The sequence below is a fragment of the Phallusia mammillata genome, chromosome 1, assembly GCF_965637545.1.
Source record: "Phallusia mammillata chromosome 1, kaPhaMamm4.hap1.1, whole genome shotgun sequence".
NCBI lineage: Eukaryota > Metazoa > Chordata > Ascidiacea > Phlebobranchia > Ascidiidae > Phallusia > Phallusia mammillata.
This window is the reverse complement of record NC_137252.1, coordinates 3,159,417-3,174,136: the sequence shown is the minus strand read 5'-3', so window position 1 is coordinate 3,174,136 and position 14,720 is coordinate 3,159,417. Positions and strand designations below refer to the sequence as shown.

Genomic DNA, 14,720 nt, shown 5'->3' with positions numbered 1-14,720 from the left:
GTATAAAAATCAACTTAAAAACATACATTTGCATTTTTACTTCTATTCGTAACACATATAGTTGTGTAAAAAGTCACAAAATTATACTAAATTTAAGATCAACACTCTGCGGTGCCGTGTTGATATTTGATTGACAGTTACAGATTCATAATGTAGAAACTTTACAAAAGGTAGTAAAACACATTTTTATCTTTCATTTCGAATTTTTTCTGCAGAAAACTTGGTAAAAGTATCGTAAACATTGATTTTTGCGATAGAAGTTCTTTTGCATGTTGTATTGGCGATTTAAAACGGAAATTAAACTTCCAGACAACGCGAACCGTTGTGAATTAGGAAGAGTAGGACGTGGCCGGTGGCCGTCGTCAACCATATGTGTTTTCAATTTTGCTTTCTTGAAGAAAGTTGTGAAGTGTGTTGCGTGGCCAAGTATTTTGTGTTCGTTCTGTTTTGAGTACGTTTAGTCGGACCGCTGAAATGTACTGTTTTTTGTAATACATAGTCAGTTAAGTTTTGTTTGCAAACTAGCCCAAGACAAAATTCAAAAAAGATAACGTTTTTCGATTTTTTTGGACTAGAATCATTTTATTGTGTTGCATTCTAATTTGCTTTCGTTTTGTTATGAGCACGTTTGATCAGATCTCTAAGATGTACAGCTTTTTTGTAATACAACCTCATTTAAGTTGAATTAGTTAGCAAACTAGCCCACAACAAAATGTAAAAAATAAGGTAACGTTTTCAAACTTTTCTAGTCTAAAGGATCACTTACTCGTGTTGCTTCGAAATTTTAACGTTGTTTATGTTTTGTAGAATTTATAACAGCAGTATATATTTTGTAAATATGAATTTGTTAGTATTTATTGCCACCCTATTGCTTCTAACACGAGCGAGTGAGTCTTACTTCATCACTGTTGATGCTCATGCTGAGGAATGCTTCTATGATAAAGCCGAGGGGGGAACAAAACTGGGTCTGATGTTTGAAGTAGCAGAAGGCGGATTTTTAGACATTGATGTTGAGGTATTTTTTTCTTTATTTCTTTGTGTAATACAAACAAATTCAATTAATTCCATGTAATTTAATTACAGAGTGAAAAGTTTTTTTTGTGCAGAGGATTTTTTTTATCAAAATAATTGCACAGATTTTTGGCAGATTTAGGACTTTTCTGTGCTGATTAATTAACATAGGATTAACATTTTGGTTTAACGATTGACACAATTTGTATGTAAATCCTGCAAGACTATGACGAAAAGAAAAACCGAATTAAATGCAACAAATCTTTACCACTTTTGCTCTATTGTGTATGCAGCTGCTCTGCTAAATAATGCAATATTCATTTTCATAACAATTAAATTTATGTGCTATTAGATTTTTTTGGTTGAATTATGAATGCCAAATAACAATAAATTTGTACTTTTTTCACTAGGTAACAGGACCAGATGGAAGGACAATCTATCAAGGATCCAAAGAATCTAACGGCAAATACACATTCACTGCACCAACCACCGGGAAATACAAGTTCTGTTTCAGCAACAAAATGTCGACTATGACACCGAAAATCGTCATGTTCAGCATTGATGTTGGAGAAGCGGCAAAACCAACACAAGAGGGAGAGACTGACGGTTGGTTGAAGTTATACACTCATATAAGTTCTTTGCACAAACCTGTTTCTAGCCAAGAAAATTGAATTACTGAATAATTCAGGTGTTTGCATAATATATTTAATTGTCATCTAGTCTGGATATCAATAATTTCTGCTATTATATATTTGGATAATGAATATTTTTATTTTAGCTGTCCACTTGACCTAATGATAATGAGTCCCTTACAACAGTGGCACAGATGTCATTTTTGAGGGGTTGTAAATCCTAACTGTAGGAATTTGTCAAGTAAATTGTCACTTGTCAGATTAATTGCATAAAAAAGCTTGGCATATCGTTCATGTGATCAACTGGATTGAAAATTGTTCTTTTTTGCATTTGCAGAACATCAAAATAAACTGGAAGGGATGATCAATGAACTATCAGTGGCAATGACTGGTGTAAAACATGAACAAGAATACATGGAAGTGCGAGAGAGGATACACAGAGCAAGTATGTTGTTGCTGTGTTTTGTTTAAACTACTGACTGAATTGTTAACTTGTGAAAATATTACGCCATACTGAACAGTAGCAAGTTCAGTTTTGGGAATTAGTGCAAAAGGTATTCAGGACAAGTTAAAATGTGCATTCTTGACTTAAAAATCTGGCCATGTTTTGTTTGTATTCGAATTCAGTTTGATCTATGAGGCTTAATCCGTACATAGTTTTTAGGAGAAAGTGAATATTTGACTCATTTGGGCTAATTATGGGTCCCCTTCCCTGAAGGGGACACATATTGTTTTTGTCTATATTTTTTTTTCCTTCTAACGCGGATTTGTTCCCACGTTTTGGTCAAGAAAGACCCCCTTAAACCCCAAAATATTCATTTCTGTCTAACGCTGGTTTGTTAAATGCGTTTTAGCACTCTTTTTTGACCAAACACATTTAACAAACCAGCGTTAGACAGAAACGAATATTTTGGGGTTTAAGGGGTGAAAATGGGTAAATCTTTTTTTTAAGGTACAAAATTCTTTGAAATACCTTATATTGCACCAAACAACAAAGCATATAACTCCTAAATGAAGTACTTTAGCAAGTATAGCCATTTTAAAAATTTCACGTTTTGGGGGGCTGTGGGTGAACCGAGGGATCAAACGGGGTCAAAATTCACATGGACCATCTTTAGACCAATATCTATAATGTGTGTAAATTTGAAAAAGTTTGAACCATTCTTTCTTGACCAAAACGTGGGAACAAATCTGCGTTAGAAAGAAAAAAAAATATAGACAAAAACAATATATGTGTTATTTTTTTCTTTTACAGTCAACGACAACACAAACTCAAGAGTGGTGCTGTGGGCATTTTTTGAATCCCTTGTTCTTGTTGCAATGACACTTGGTCAAATTTACTACCTTAAGAGATTCTTCGAAGTTCGGCGAGTTATCTAAAACGCAATTTTTTTTTTCACTTTGCATTATATTCTTTGTTGTTTGCCTGAGTTATTGAGCTTGTTTGGTTTGCTTCCAAAACAAACAGTAGATTTGAAAACCCAAATAGTTAAAAAAGAAAAAAAATACCAATCACTCCATTTATTTTATTTGATCTATTTCATGTAACATCTTCTTGCAAGCGAGATGTTGATTCCACTGCTAAGTCAAACCGGTGGTAATAGCTTGCACATGACAATCCGCTTTACATCCTAATTTAAGGTTTACAAACCTAACGTTGATGGTCTTCAATGGTTTAAGCTTCTATAAGCATAGTTGGCCCTAAAAATAAAATATTTAGTAATAAAAACAGAATATTGGTGGTTCATTCATTGCTTATGTTAGTAAATAATTGGCAATAACAGTAATTACTTGGATATTGGCAAAAATTACGAGGTGTTTGATGGTGATGAATAATTTGCTTTCAGTCGAGTGTCTGTTGTTTGTTAAAATGTTTTATTGCAATGTGGTTCGGAAAAGAAAAAGATGCAAAGATTTTCCTTTGTTGTATGATTTTTGGCGTAGGAGTTCATCAGTTAGTGACAAAAGAAGTATAAGTGTTGTTAAAGTTAAGTTTTTCCCAAAATTTGAAAGATAAGCTTTGACAGTATACAATAAATTTGAAACAATAAGCTAAGTAATTGTGCAAAACAGGAAATAAATTTACTCATGGAACTGACAGAGTTTTTGCCCTTTGACACAAAATTTTAAATCAGACAGTTTTGCAACAAGGATGTGTTTTTACTTCCCTGGAATCCAGTTTAAAGTGTCTAAAGTAAAGCACTGAATCAAGAATTATATTTTGTTTAATACCTGCTGTATTAAACATCTAACATTTGCTTATAGTTAGTAATTTCATATTTTGAAATTTCAAACGGCTGTTGTGTCGACATTCCCAAAAGATGCATTGCCATGGTTTACATTTTAATTTCTATGTTTATTGGACATCTCTTGTAAAAAACAACATTTCCACCTTTTCAGGGTGTCACACATAATATTCCACAAAAAAAGTAAGGCACATAAAGGGAATTTAAAAACAAAAATCTATGCTAAGCTGCAGACAGTGCACATTGTTTCGACCAACAAGGTTTCATAAAAAATCAATGCATTGTGACAGTTTGATTGAAATTTCAAAATAGATACACATTAAAAATCAATCAGTGAAATATAATAACCTACTTTCATGGTGAGATGTGCGCTTAAAACAAAGTGTGTAATGGAAAACTAGTTAATTTCTAATACGCGATTTCAAGTATTAATTTTTGGTTCTGCGCAGATCAGTCTATTGTGCAATAGAACAGAGACTTTTTTCAGTAACATAGAATAGTTACACAAATCAAACATTAGAAGATAACTGCCCAGAATTTGTTACAATATCAATATGTTTGGTATGCAACAAAACATTAACCTTATTCGTTACATAAAATTGCATCCCATGTCACAATATATCACAGTTATTATTTGTCACATTCTGCAACAAAGTTTGTACAGCTCATCTACATGATAAAGAACTACTTGTACATTTCAATTGATTTTAGGCAGCTGGTTTAGATCGGTTGCGCTTGGCGTACCACTCACTGCTTTTGTCTGCCGCAATTGCTTCATTTATTAGTTCTTCACCTTTGGGGTCGACCTGGAAAAATAAGTAATGTACTTACCAAACAATAAACCCACAAAATAACATTCTTTAATAATCCCCAATAAAGTGAATTGATTTTTAAAACATACACACAATAAATGCTACAATATTGTATTATAGACCAAGTGCCATTTTATCACTTACCTGTCCATTATAGACCAAGTACCATTTTATCGCTTACCTGTTTAAATCACAATTGTTTTAAAATGTTTTGGTAAAAATGCCTTGTTAAAAGCTAATATTCTTACTAATTAACATACTTAAAACCAACAAAATTGTTTAAACCTGTGAAAGTTCTTTAAAAGCTTCGTCACCAACGAAACAAATTTCGTGTCCATCAGGATCAGCAAGAATAACAACTTCAACTGTTGCCTTCCCTGGGGTATCCAAACTAACAAGTTCAGTCAAGATTTTGCCATTTATTGCCTTTGCTGCATCCTGAATTCCTTGCAGCTGTAAAAAAAAACATCTCTTCCATATTTTACAATATTTCAGTCAGCACAACCAAAATCCAAAAAATTGAATGCTTCTTAATTTTGGGAACTGCAAATTTACATATGTCTCGATAAAATTATAGTGTTCTTTTATATATTACTGCAGCTAATTCAATACTGATATCAAAAAAATAAATGTGCAGAATACATTAACTATAAAAAAGGTAAAACCCTGACCGATAAAATTGTTGTTTTAGTGTTGTTTAGCTTTATCAAATCATTGTTATAAGATAACTTTTTACACACCTGTTCTCTTGGACACGAGATAGCAACTCTTCCAAAAGCTTTTTTGTGTTCAACCTCTGCATCGATACCCAGAAGCGTAAGACTTGCCTGTTTCTCGCAGTAACCAAGAGTGGCCGATTTACAACCTTGTTTAAATACTTTCATTCCTGCTATGTTTGTCCAATACTCTGTGTAGTAAAGTAGATCAGTGAAGTGATTTGAACTGGTTGGCCTAATTCAGGGGTAAGCCATACCTGGCATGTAAGGTGATTTTTCATGGCGTACAAATGGATTCAGGTTCTTATTATAGCACTTTTTGACAATATTTTAACTTTCATTTTGCTTGGTTTAATGTAATATTTGTAAAACCTAGCTCACATGTATGAATATTTCTGTTTCTAAATTCATTTAAATCAGCTTCCACCAACCATTATTAAACACAACAACAATGTTATGTAAAGTCATTTCCTATTGATCATAACAGAAAAATTGACATGCAGGGTTCTAAAGGTCACCATTTCCTCGACCTTGTATAACTGGCATGAGAAAATTGATCACATGTGAGAACTTACCCATAGACTTTGCTAGGTCGGAAGAAGCAATAGAGACTGTTTGAACAGGGTCTGAAAAAAACATCAAATGTGGTAATTGCAGGAGATATATATTTATTGTTTATAAATTAAGTGAACACATTTTTTAAACCAGTTTAAAGGCCATTTTGATCATAAGTATCTGTATAATGTTCTTACAAACCACTATTTGGTATTTGACAAGCTGCCTACCAGTTGAAGGCTGATCTTCATCCAACAAAATGTATTTGTATCCTCCAGGAGCACAAGCTTCATATTTGTTTTCACTTATTTTGGAGATCGGCCAGTCCTTGCTTTTGCAGTTTTGAATTGCTTGTTTGGATTTAATGGTGATGCCCTGTAAGATAAAAACACAGCATTACATGTCTACAAAATAAGTATTATATGTATCAAAATATTGGCTTGTCTACAAATAGTCTGCTTGAAAAACCTTCAGTTTTTTTTGTGTGCCTATTTATAACACTTTTGTGTTCGTAATTTTAAATCTGACAACATTACGTATTTATTTGAAAACAGAGCTTAAAAAAACAAAATATATAAAAACTAAAAGACCTGAAAATCATTTCCCAAAGCATAATCTCCGATTCCATAGTTGTAAGTTAGTTCACACACAAAATGATTATCCTCTGGTCCGTAACCAATCATCGTTTTGCTCCACTTTCCATCATAAGGTCTATTAAGTAAAGACAAGGTTAACATTTTTAAAAACAGTGGACACCCCAGCAATAATATCCCAACAAAATCAATAGTATAAACATTTTAGCAGTTGCAAATATTTTGTATCAACCACAGAATCCAAAACAAACATATTTTATTGCTAGAAATGTAGGTTGATTTGGAAATGATTTTTAAAATTTCATAAACTTGCATATAACACTCTACCACAAGAAGACATTTTATAAACAATGTATTATTTTTAGTGATGGGACGATACCAGGTTTTGAAGCGAGTACCGATACCGAGTACGAGTACCACATGTATATACCTTCGATACCGGATACCGAGTACCGAGTACTTAAGTGTAGTGTTGTACTTAGTTGTATATCACTGGCTAATTTTTTTGCAGTGGTCGGGGTGCAGGCGTGCACACACACATGCCGAAAAATGTAATCTCCACATGATAGCGAAAATGATATACGTAACCTGGCGGAACCCTTTTCCTGATTTTGTGCTGTCCAAAGCAAATATAGGCCAAAAGTTGCCCGTATTCTTATGGTGTAAATCGGCCTTCGGTACTCGCACGTTGGTATCGAAAACTGAGACAAAATATTTCGATACCGAGTATCGATACTAGGGTTGGGCATTTGACCGGTCAAATACTTGTCAAATAGGTCAAATATCGGTCAAATACTATACACAATATTAAATTGCACTTTTAGTTTAAAGTTGAAGTTAAATCTTCTTCTAAACCATAAGTAGTGGAGATGGAGGTTTCAACTCATATAAATTTGTTTGTGAAATGGGAAATATTCAGTTTATATTATATTACAGACTTTTCCGACCGCATTGCATGCTTCATTTCATCAATGGCCCCACCTGTGTGCCTGTAATTTTCATTCAGTAATCACATTTGTGAACTGGATTCTCATTATATTCTATATACATCATATTAAAGTCTAATTTTGACTGAGATTTAACTGTAAAACTCGCTTATCCTGCTTAAAGTTGTAATTTATGCTGTTACGCTGTTGTCACATCTCCATTCATGACAAAAAAGGAACTAGTGATGGGACGATACCAGATTTTGAAGCGAGTACCGATACCGAGTACGAGTACCACATGTATATACCTTCGATACCGAGTACCGAGTACGATTACCGAGTACTTAAGTGTAGTGTTGTACTTAGTTGTATATCACTAGCTAATTTATCTGCCATGCTCGGGGTAAAGGCGTGCGCACACACATGCCGAAAAATGTAATCACCACGTGATAGCGAAAAAGACGTACGTAAACTGGCGGGACTTTTTTCCAATTTTGTGCTGTTCGAAGCAAATATTGGCCAAAAGTTGCCCGTATTCTTATGGTGTAAATCGGCCTTCGGTACTCGCACGTTGGTTGAAAACTGAGACAAAATATTTCGATACCGAGTACGAGTATCGATACCACTGAAATCGTTCGATACCATCGATACCGAGTACCGGGTACCGGGTACTCGTCCCATCACTAAAAGGAACATACAAAAGCTTAAAATGTACGTACTTTATCCCAATCAGTACTGACCTGTAACTTATCCAAAAAAATCTATTCAGGGCAATTATAAGCTAATAGCTACAAACAATTTTTGTATCAACTATAGAAAAAAGGACTATAGACCTACAAGTTTACACAGATGCTATAAATAGCTTAGATTTTTTTATCTGTCAATAAAAATGTGCAACATTTACAAAAATGTCCAAGTAAATACTAATGAACTAACTTTTCCCCATGGACATATCACACTCGATTTTTATTAAAATAAAACGTTTTTTATTAAATAAACTAGAAGTGATCCATGTTTTTTAATTGCATTGTAAACCTTGCAAAGTTTGCCATGACGTAAATCAGATCATAATTTCAAATCAAAAGTATCTCCTAATTGTTTTGTTATTTATTTTAAATGAACAAAACACATCTATAATGGCTTTAAAAGCACTTATTACTACAAGAGTATGCCCTAAACTGTTCTACCTGAGGGTTATTAGAAATAATTTACCCTTTCCAACAACCAAAAAGCAAGTACAAAAAAATTTAACACATTTGATTTTTAAAATTAAAAATAGTATTTGACCGGTTAAATAAAGTGCTGTCAATTGACTGGTCAATTGACCGTATTTGACCGGTCAATTGACCGGCTTGCCAACCCTAATCGATACCACTGAAATCGTTCGATACCATCGATACCGATTACCGAGTACCCGTCCCATCACTAATTATTTTAAGCTTGGCTAATAAATACCCATTGCATGTTGCTTTGCATCCTTCCTCAAACTCTTCATGTCTTAACACCTAAATGGCAATTGCAGTAATTAAAATAAAACACAATCTTCATGTGTTATATGTTTGTGGGTGAACCACTGGGTCATCCAAGGTCTGACTTTGTAGGATGGACATTGAATAACTAGTTAACATGTGTGTAAATTTGAAAAGTTGATACACTCTTTTGTATATTTGTCATTCAAATGTTGATACACATAAAGTATTTTTGTCATTCAAACACATTACCTTCATTCCAAGAATTTCTCTGTAGAATTTCAATGTGTCAGTTCTGTTTCCGACTTTGAAAACATAATGAAGTGTCCTTCTGCCAGACATAATCTCCACTACACTATATACTGACTAGAGAGCTAAACCTACAAAGGTTGAAGCTATAAATGTTTGGATAAATCCATTACACACAGCATGAATGCATGATGGTGCAAATGCAAATGCAGTTACATTTGGGCAGTTAAAATGGTTTTAAAATCATGGCATTGATTTTGTTTCGCAATAGTGGTAGTAGACATGCAAAGTTGCGAAAAAACATAATTATCTCCAAGTAACTAAAACTTCATCAGTCCTAAATCGCTGGGTGCAAAACGAATCATCAAATAACTCTTTCGGGTCAACTTTATTTAAACCACTTTTAAACATTTCATATCCAGCTTGAGCGATCATAGCTCCATTGTCAATACAATATCTGTCATCCATAGCACACAAAGAGGCTCCTCTTTCTTCTGCCATAATCTTCATCATCTCTTGAAGACGAAGATTGCAACCTACTCCTCCTACTATTAGAACTTCAGAAGAGTGGCAATGAGCCATAGCTCGCTCCGTAATTTCAACCAGCATTGCGAAGATTGTTTCTTGTAAAGAAAAACACAAATCCTCAGCAGTACATTCTCCTGATTTAATCTTGGTCCTAGCGCAGTCCTCAATAAATGATAACATCCCAGAAAAAGAAACATCCATCCCCTTTACTGTGTAGGGAATTGGCACATACACTTTACCATGCTTTGCCATTTGCTCAATGTTATATCCAGGGCTTGGATCATTGGATATTTGAATCGTCCTTGCAAATCGATCTAGGCAGTTTCCTACAGCGATGTCAATAGTTTCACCAAATATTCGATACCGTCCTTCAGAATACCCAATGACTTGTGTGTTTCCACCAGAAACATAGAGCACAGTTGGATTATCTGCACCAGTGACCAAACGTCCCATTTCAATATGGGCAATGCAATGATTTACTCCAATTATGGGTTTGTTCCAAAGTTGGGCCACAGTTCTAGCTGCAACCGCAACTGAAACAAGAGGTGCTCCCATACCTGGGCCTTTCGTGTAAGCAACAGCATCTATTTCATTTGGAGACACCGAAGCTTCGTCCAAAGCTTTACGCAAGATCTTTGTCAGCCAACTTCTGTGGTGCTGAGCGGTTTCTCTCGGCAAAAATCCTTCCCCAGGAGGCGAAATATAGGTGTGTCGGGGATTGGAAAGCACCTGACCGTCTCTGACTATCCCAACGCCCAACTTATTGGCACTTCCTTCAAAACCAATTATGGTATAAGACATACTTCACTTTTATCAACCACCTGAGCACGTACAGCTAGTAGCGTGTTGTGTTTACGATTACGACCATGTGTACCGATCGGCACTGGAAATGACATAGCAAAGAAAATGCGCAGTCATGCCGCACGAACACCTTTTCTCCTTACTGAATGTTTCAAGGAAATGTGTTGGGAACAAAAAATGAGTTAATATGAGTTAAATAAGCTATTAAGAGGGCGTATTACCTAATACAAACATTACAAAACGACTAGGGCCCGATTTCTACACTTGGTTTTCCTGGCATATGTTTCACACTACATTCCAACACATAGGAAACAATTTTCCACAATGATCAGGAAATTCGCACGAACCTTGTGGAAGCGCGAAAGAATTCCAACCAATAACGTTGGAGAACAGAATGAACCTTTTCCATAAATGCTGTTAAAGTACGGTATTAGTTTTACCCTTTAACAACCACATTGACAAAATATTATACAATATTCCTAACTTGCAATAAAAAGCAAAGAAAAATGTAGTTTATTTGTGCAAATATTGTTTTACCTACAACAAGCAAATACAATCAACATGTAACATTGCATACAATGGCAAGAAAATTTCAAATCATCAAAAACCGACCACGGATGTAAGCACGTTATTTGATGCCAATGGTACAGTATAATGAATTTTGTAAGATAAAATCCGCATGCATCTACAAAACACGACCAAAACAAATGAAACATTTGAAAATGTTTTGCACATATGGCACAATGCATAGCATCAGCAACACAGTAAAGAGTATAGTTTAAAAACAACAAACTCTAACTAGATGAGAGGTCTGTGACTTTGAATAGAAAAAAAAATACAATTTCTTAAACGAGTGATGAATGCAATAGTTAATCAGTACAAGAAGTGGATTCACTGTGCGGAGGAAAGCGGTAGCAAATTTCTTTTTGTGCCGCTTTTTCATGCTCATTTTGTGCTGGTTTGGTGTCTTCACTCTGGGGCTATAGTTTGCAAAAACAATTACAATATAGTTTATATTGGCTGGGTTTAACTTCTGCTACCAATATATTTCGTAAATCTGCTAAAGGGTTAAGCAGTTTTTCCTACAGTAATCAATCTCATAACAGTTAAAACTTGAATGGACATTTTACTTTAAAAGGCTTACAAAAGTGGCTTAAAGCGTAAGCTTAAATATTTACAGTTATACTATAATTTCATTAGTTGTTCATCTATTTTTGTGTATTTGATTATTAGGTCTTTAATCTCTTTATTAAAAAGTAAAAAGCATCATCACCCTTTCAGTGGAATCACTTCGTAGTTTGTCTTTGAGGTTTCTTATAATATTCCTAGACTTGCTTCGAATTGATTCAATTAACTGTTCATCTTTTTTAACCTAAAACAAAAAATATAAACTATTTCATAACAATCAGCAGCAATATATTGCAGCTACAAAGAAACAATAATACATCAATTTCTATTTGCCAATTATTATTTCCAAATATGATATTCATGGACCCTTAGACCGTTATGGACTTGGTGTGGTGCACCTGCTGCACCCCCTTCTGAGGGAACATGCATTTGACCAAACAATATCAACAAATTGCTAAAAAACCAACCAATTTTATTAACATCAAGTAAATACAAAGGTAATTTTTTGTGTGTGGATTTGACTATTGTTAAACTAAGTGTTGAGAATAATTTGCCTGCTCTGATGTATGAGTTTCGGATTCCATTGGTGAAGAATTCTCACTTTCATTTAACATTGAAGCACTTGCATCTTCCTGATTTTTAACTTTAGGAAGTTTTCTCTCAACCTGTCACGATCAGTTGTAAGGATGAGCTGCAACAATACTTAATATGTCAATTTCTTATAATTTAAGTTGTAGTTTGTATGCTTTTATTCCCAATAGAACCATCAGGTTATTTTTTAAGCATTTCGTTTACAACAACAGATCTGCAACTTATTTCAATAACAAACAAGAGGCATGCCACATGCTATAGAGGCAATACATTTGTGAAAACTAGAAAATTTCAACAACTCTTACATCATTTATAAGATAAAATAGTTCCCCAGTTCTTGTTTTTCACAATATATATTTACTTGTCTATTTCTTGTTAAAATGTTTAAAACCTTGAGATTGTGTAACAATGTTTTTGATAAACAAACATGTACAAAAAAGAATATTTCTTTTTTTATCAATTTATCACCAGGTTTTCATTGTCTTCAGCTTCCTTGATTTCCCTGTGTATCCGATCTTCTTTTATCTTTGCTTGAATTTCATCAATCCTGGCAGTAAGTTCTTCAATCTGTTTCTCAGAAATTTCTGAGCTTCGCATCACAGATTTCTCTACACTCAGTCTTAATTGTTTTTCATTTAAAAGCGTCTTTTGCAGTTGCGCCATATCCCTTCCAAGCTTTGTATTCTGCAAAATAAATACTGAAAAAAATTGCAGAACAGAAAACCATTACATGGTTAACACACATGGCTTGCAAACATATTTGGATGGATTTTTTTTTATCAAACATAATCATAGCAGGGCTCACAACTTGAATAACAAAAATTGTAATGTACTTTAACATTTATTATTTTGTAACATTTATACAGAATACAAAAAAACCTCCAGCACATAAATGTGCAAATGGAATTGTAAAACTCATCAGTTAACATAAATCTGTAACAGACAGTTCTGAAAGCAGTTAGTTTTGTGATTGGCTGCACAAGTTTTTAATGGCCAAAGTAGGCTTGAGGTATAAAATAAATGATTGTTAGATTGTACAACATGCTTTCACAGTATGAAAACTTTATTTGAATGGAAAAACCAAACTCACTTGTTGCTTCAGAGATTCAATCTTTGCATCCTTGATTCTTAAGAGTTTTGGTTGTCGTGGTGGTGACGGTGTGCTTTCCTAGGCAAAAAATGTATTTCTATATATGTATAGTTACCAACACAGGTAAAATAGAAAAATGTAGAATTTGAATTGAATACGCAAGAAATGCAAAAACTCAAATTTTAGGTTTAGGTGTCAAGAATTGGTAAAAACATTACACCTAGAATTATTTTACCTGTTTCTTGTTTTCAGCCAGAGCAACTGATGACATCATTTTTACAAAAATTTCGATTTCATCTTTCAGTGAAGCAATAGTGGTTTCAAGGTCGCTTATTTGTTTGTTTGCTTCCAAAAGTTTAAAGTGTTGCTCACGATATAAATCTGAAAGTTAAAAAGAGTACATTAGGCACTTGTTTTTCCTTTTTCTGAGGTGAATATTAGTTTGATGAATCACACAGATTAAAAATAGCATGTGATTTGTAACAGTTTAATAAAGACAGACATTGAATTGTTGTAATATTGTTTAAGTCATGTTTTTTAGAAAATATGTTCAAAAAATAATTTCAAATCACCAGAGTGACTATTGATAATAAAATTATAGCTCACAAATTAAACATTTTGTTAGCATAAGTAAATTTCCTTACTTTCTTTTTCATCTAAAAGTTGTTGAACTTCCAGTAACTTGTCGGTCAATTCCAGTTTCTCTTGCTGGAATTGGGCAATGCATATGTCTGAATCTTCCAACTTAATATCTGGCTCTGAAACTTATATTAATACGTGATTATGAAAGTTCTGAAATCAAATAAACACCAGCCAAAAAAATAAGCCAAAGCAACAAATAAATCAATTTAAGTGCCATTTGTGTTTGTTAAATAATAAAGCTTACCTTGCTCCATAGCCGGTCATGCAGACAAAACATTAGCTACAAAATCCTTACTTTGGAGGCACAGATTATTTTCTGTGGTTTTTAAATTGAAAGCCAGAAACCACACACATTGTATATTTAGAAAAAATAAATGTTAGTTGCTGGTAATCCTGCCTACTTGAAACAGAAGGTTAATCAGTAACTTTAAGGTAAATAGATGAAGCCATGAACTTGGACTAGCTTTGACGATGTAACCTATTTAAAACGTATTTGTTTGATAATATTGAATCTGTTTGAAACATTTTTTTTAATTGATATGTTTATATTCTTAGGGCGCAAACAATTCTTAAATTGCGCCGAAAAAACACGAGCTTACAAGAACTCCCATGTAGTCTTACAAACTAAAACTGTGTATCTTTACTAGTAACAAAGCATTTACCTGTTACAAAATGTTGTGCAGTTCTCTTTATGTGTTGGTACAACTTTATCTGTGGCTGGTAAAAATGTA

The 14,720-nt window shown here is 33.8% G+C and overlaps 4 protein-coding genes across 4 annotated transcripts; 1 reads left to right on the top strand and 3 right to left on the bottom strand.

The window, feature by feature from the left end:
- Nucleotides 1–784: 784 nt before the first annotated feature.
- LOC145207040 (transmembrane emp24 domain-containing protein 2-like) lies at nt 785–3,562 on the top strand. The gene is made up of 4 exons (XM_080078568.1): nt 785–1,015; nt 1,422–1,617; nt 1,981–2,088; nt 2,899–3,562. The coding sequence occupies exons 1-4, from the start codon at nt 797–799 to the stop codon at nt 3,021–3,023; spliced, it is 648 nt and encodes a 215-aa protein (XP_079934694.1). The 5' UTR covers nt 785–796; the 3' UTR covers nt 3,024–3,562.
- A 416-nt stretch (nt 3,563–3,978) lies between these two features.
- On the bottom strand, nt 3,979–9,302 carry LOC145209552 (glyoxalase domain-containing protein 4-like). Its single transcript, XM_080079865.1, has 8 exons — nt 9,213–9,302; nt 8,947–8,996; nt 6,563–6,683; nt 6,203–6,347; nt 5,993–6,043; nt 5,442–5,608; nt 4,987–5,154; nt 3,979–4,695 (listed from the first exon to the last, which is right to left on the bottom strand). Exons 1-8 carry the CDS (start codon nt 9,300–9,302, stop codon nt 4,597–4,599), a joined length of 891 nt encoding a protein of 296 aa, XP_079935991.1. The 3' UTR covers nt 3,979–4,596.
- A 38-nt stretch (nt 9,303–9,340) lies between these two features.
- On the bottom strand, nt 9,341–10,889 carry LOC145209551 (putative tRNA N6-adenosine threonylcarbamoyltransferase). Its single transcript, XM_080079864.1, has one exon. The coding sequence runs from the start codon at nt 10,536–10,538 to the stop codon at nt 9,516–9,518; it is 1,023 nt and encodes a 340-aa protein (XP_079935990.1). The 5' UTR covers nt 10,539–10,889; the 3' UTR covers nt 9,341–9,515.
- Nucleotides 10,890–11,035: 146 nt separating this feature from the next.
- Nucleotides 11,036–14,693, bottom strand: LOC145209554 (uncharacterized). The gene is made up of 8 exons (XM_080079866.1): nt 14,234–14,693; nt 13,992–14,111; nt 13,583–13,728; nt 13,348–13,425; nt 12,726–12,941; nt 12,221–12,357; nt 11,812–11,910; nt 11,036–11,518 (listed from the first exon to the last, which is right to left on the bottom strand). Exons 1-6 carry the CDS (start codon nt 14,241–14,243, stop codon nt 12,274–12,276), a joined length of 654 nt encoding a protein of 217 aa, XP_079935992.1. The 5' UTR covers nt 14,244–14,693; the 3' UTR covers nt 11,036–11,518; nt 11,812–11,910; nt 12,221–12,273.
- Between the last annotated feature and the right edge of the window lie 27 nt (nt 14,694–14,720).

Bases quoted from the DNA above. Each gene is read 5' to 3' on its own strand.
- LOC145209554 (XM_080079866.1), bottom strand. The intron at 13,729-13,991 runs GTAAGGAAATTT...TTTAACTTTCAG, and splicing joins ACTTTTAGATGAAAAAGAAA to ATTTATATCGTGAGCAACAC. The intron at 13,426-13,582 runs GTAAAATAATTC...TTTTTTGCCTAG, and splicing joins TGGCTGAAAACAAGAAACAG to GAAAGCACACCGTCACCACC.
- LOC145209552 (XM_080079865.1), bottom strand. From the start codon at position 9,302: ATGTCTGGCAGAAGGACACTTCATTATGTTTTCAAAGTCGGAAACAGA. The intron at 8,997-9,212 runs GTAATGTGTTTG...ATTGCCATTTAG, and splicing joins GAGAAATTCTTGGAATGAAG to GTGTTAAGACATGAAGAGTT. The intron at 6,684-8,946 runs GTATTTATTAGC...TTTACTTAATAG, and splicing joins TGCAAAGCAACATGCAATGG to ACCTTATGATGGAAAGTGGA.
- LOC145209551 (XM_080079864.1), bottom strand. From the start codon at position 10,538: ATGTCTTATACCATAATTGGTTTTGAAGGAAGTGCCAATAAGTTGGGC.
- LOC145207040 (XM_080078568.1), top strand. From the start codon at position 797: ATGTTTTGTAGAATTTATAACAGCAGTATATATTTTGTAAATATGAAT. The intron at 1,016-1,421 runs GTATTTTTTTCT...TTTTTTCACTAG, and splicing joins TTTTAGACATTGATGTTGAG to GTAACAGGACCAGATGGAAG. The intron at 1,618-1,980 runs GTTGGTTGAAGT...TTGCATTTGCAG, and splicing joins ACAAGAGGGAGAGACTGACG to AACATCAAAATAAACTGGAA.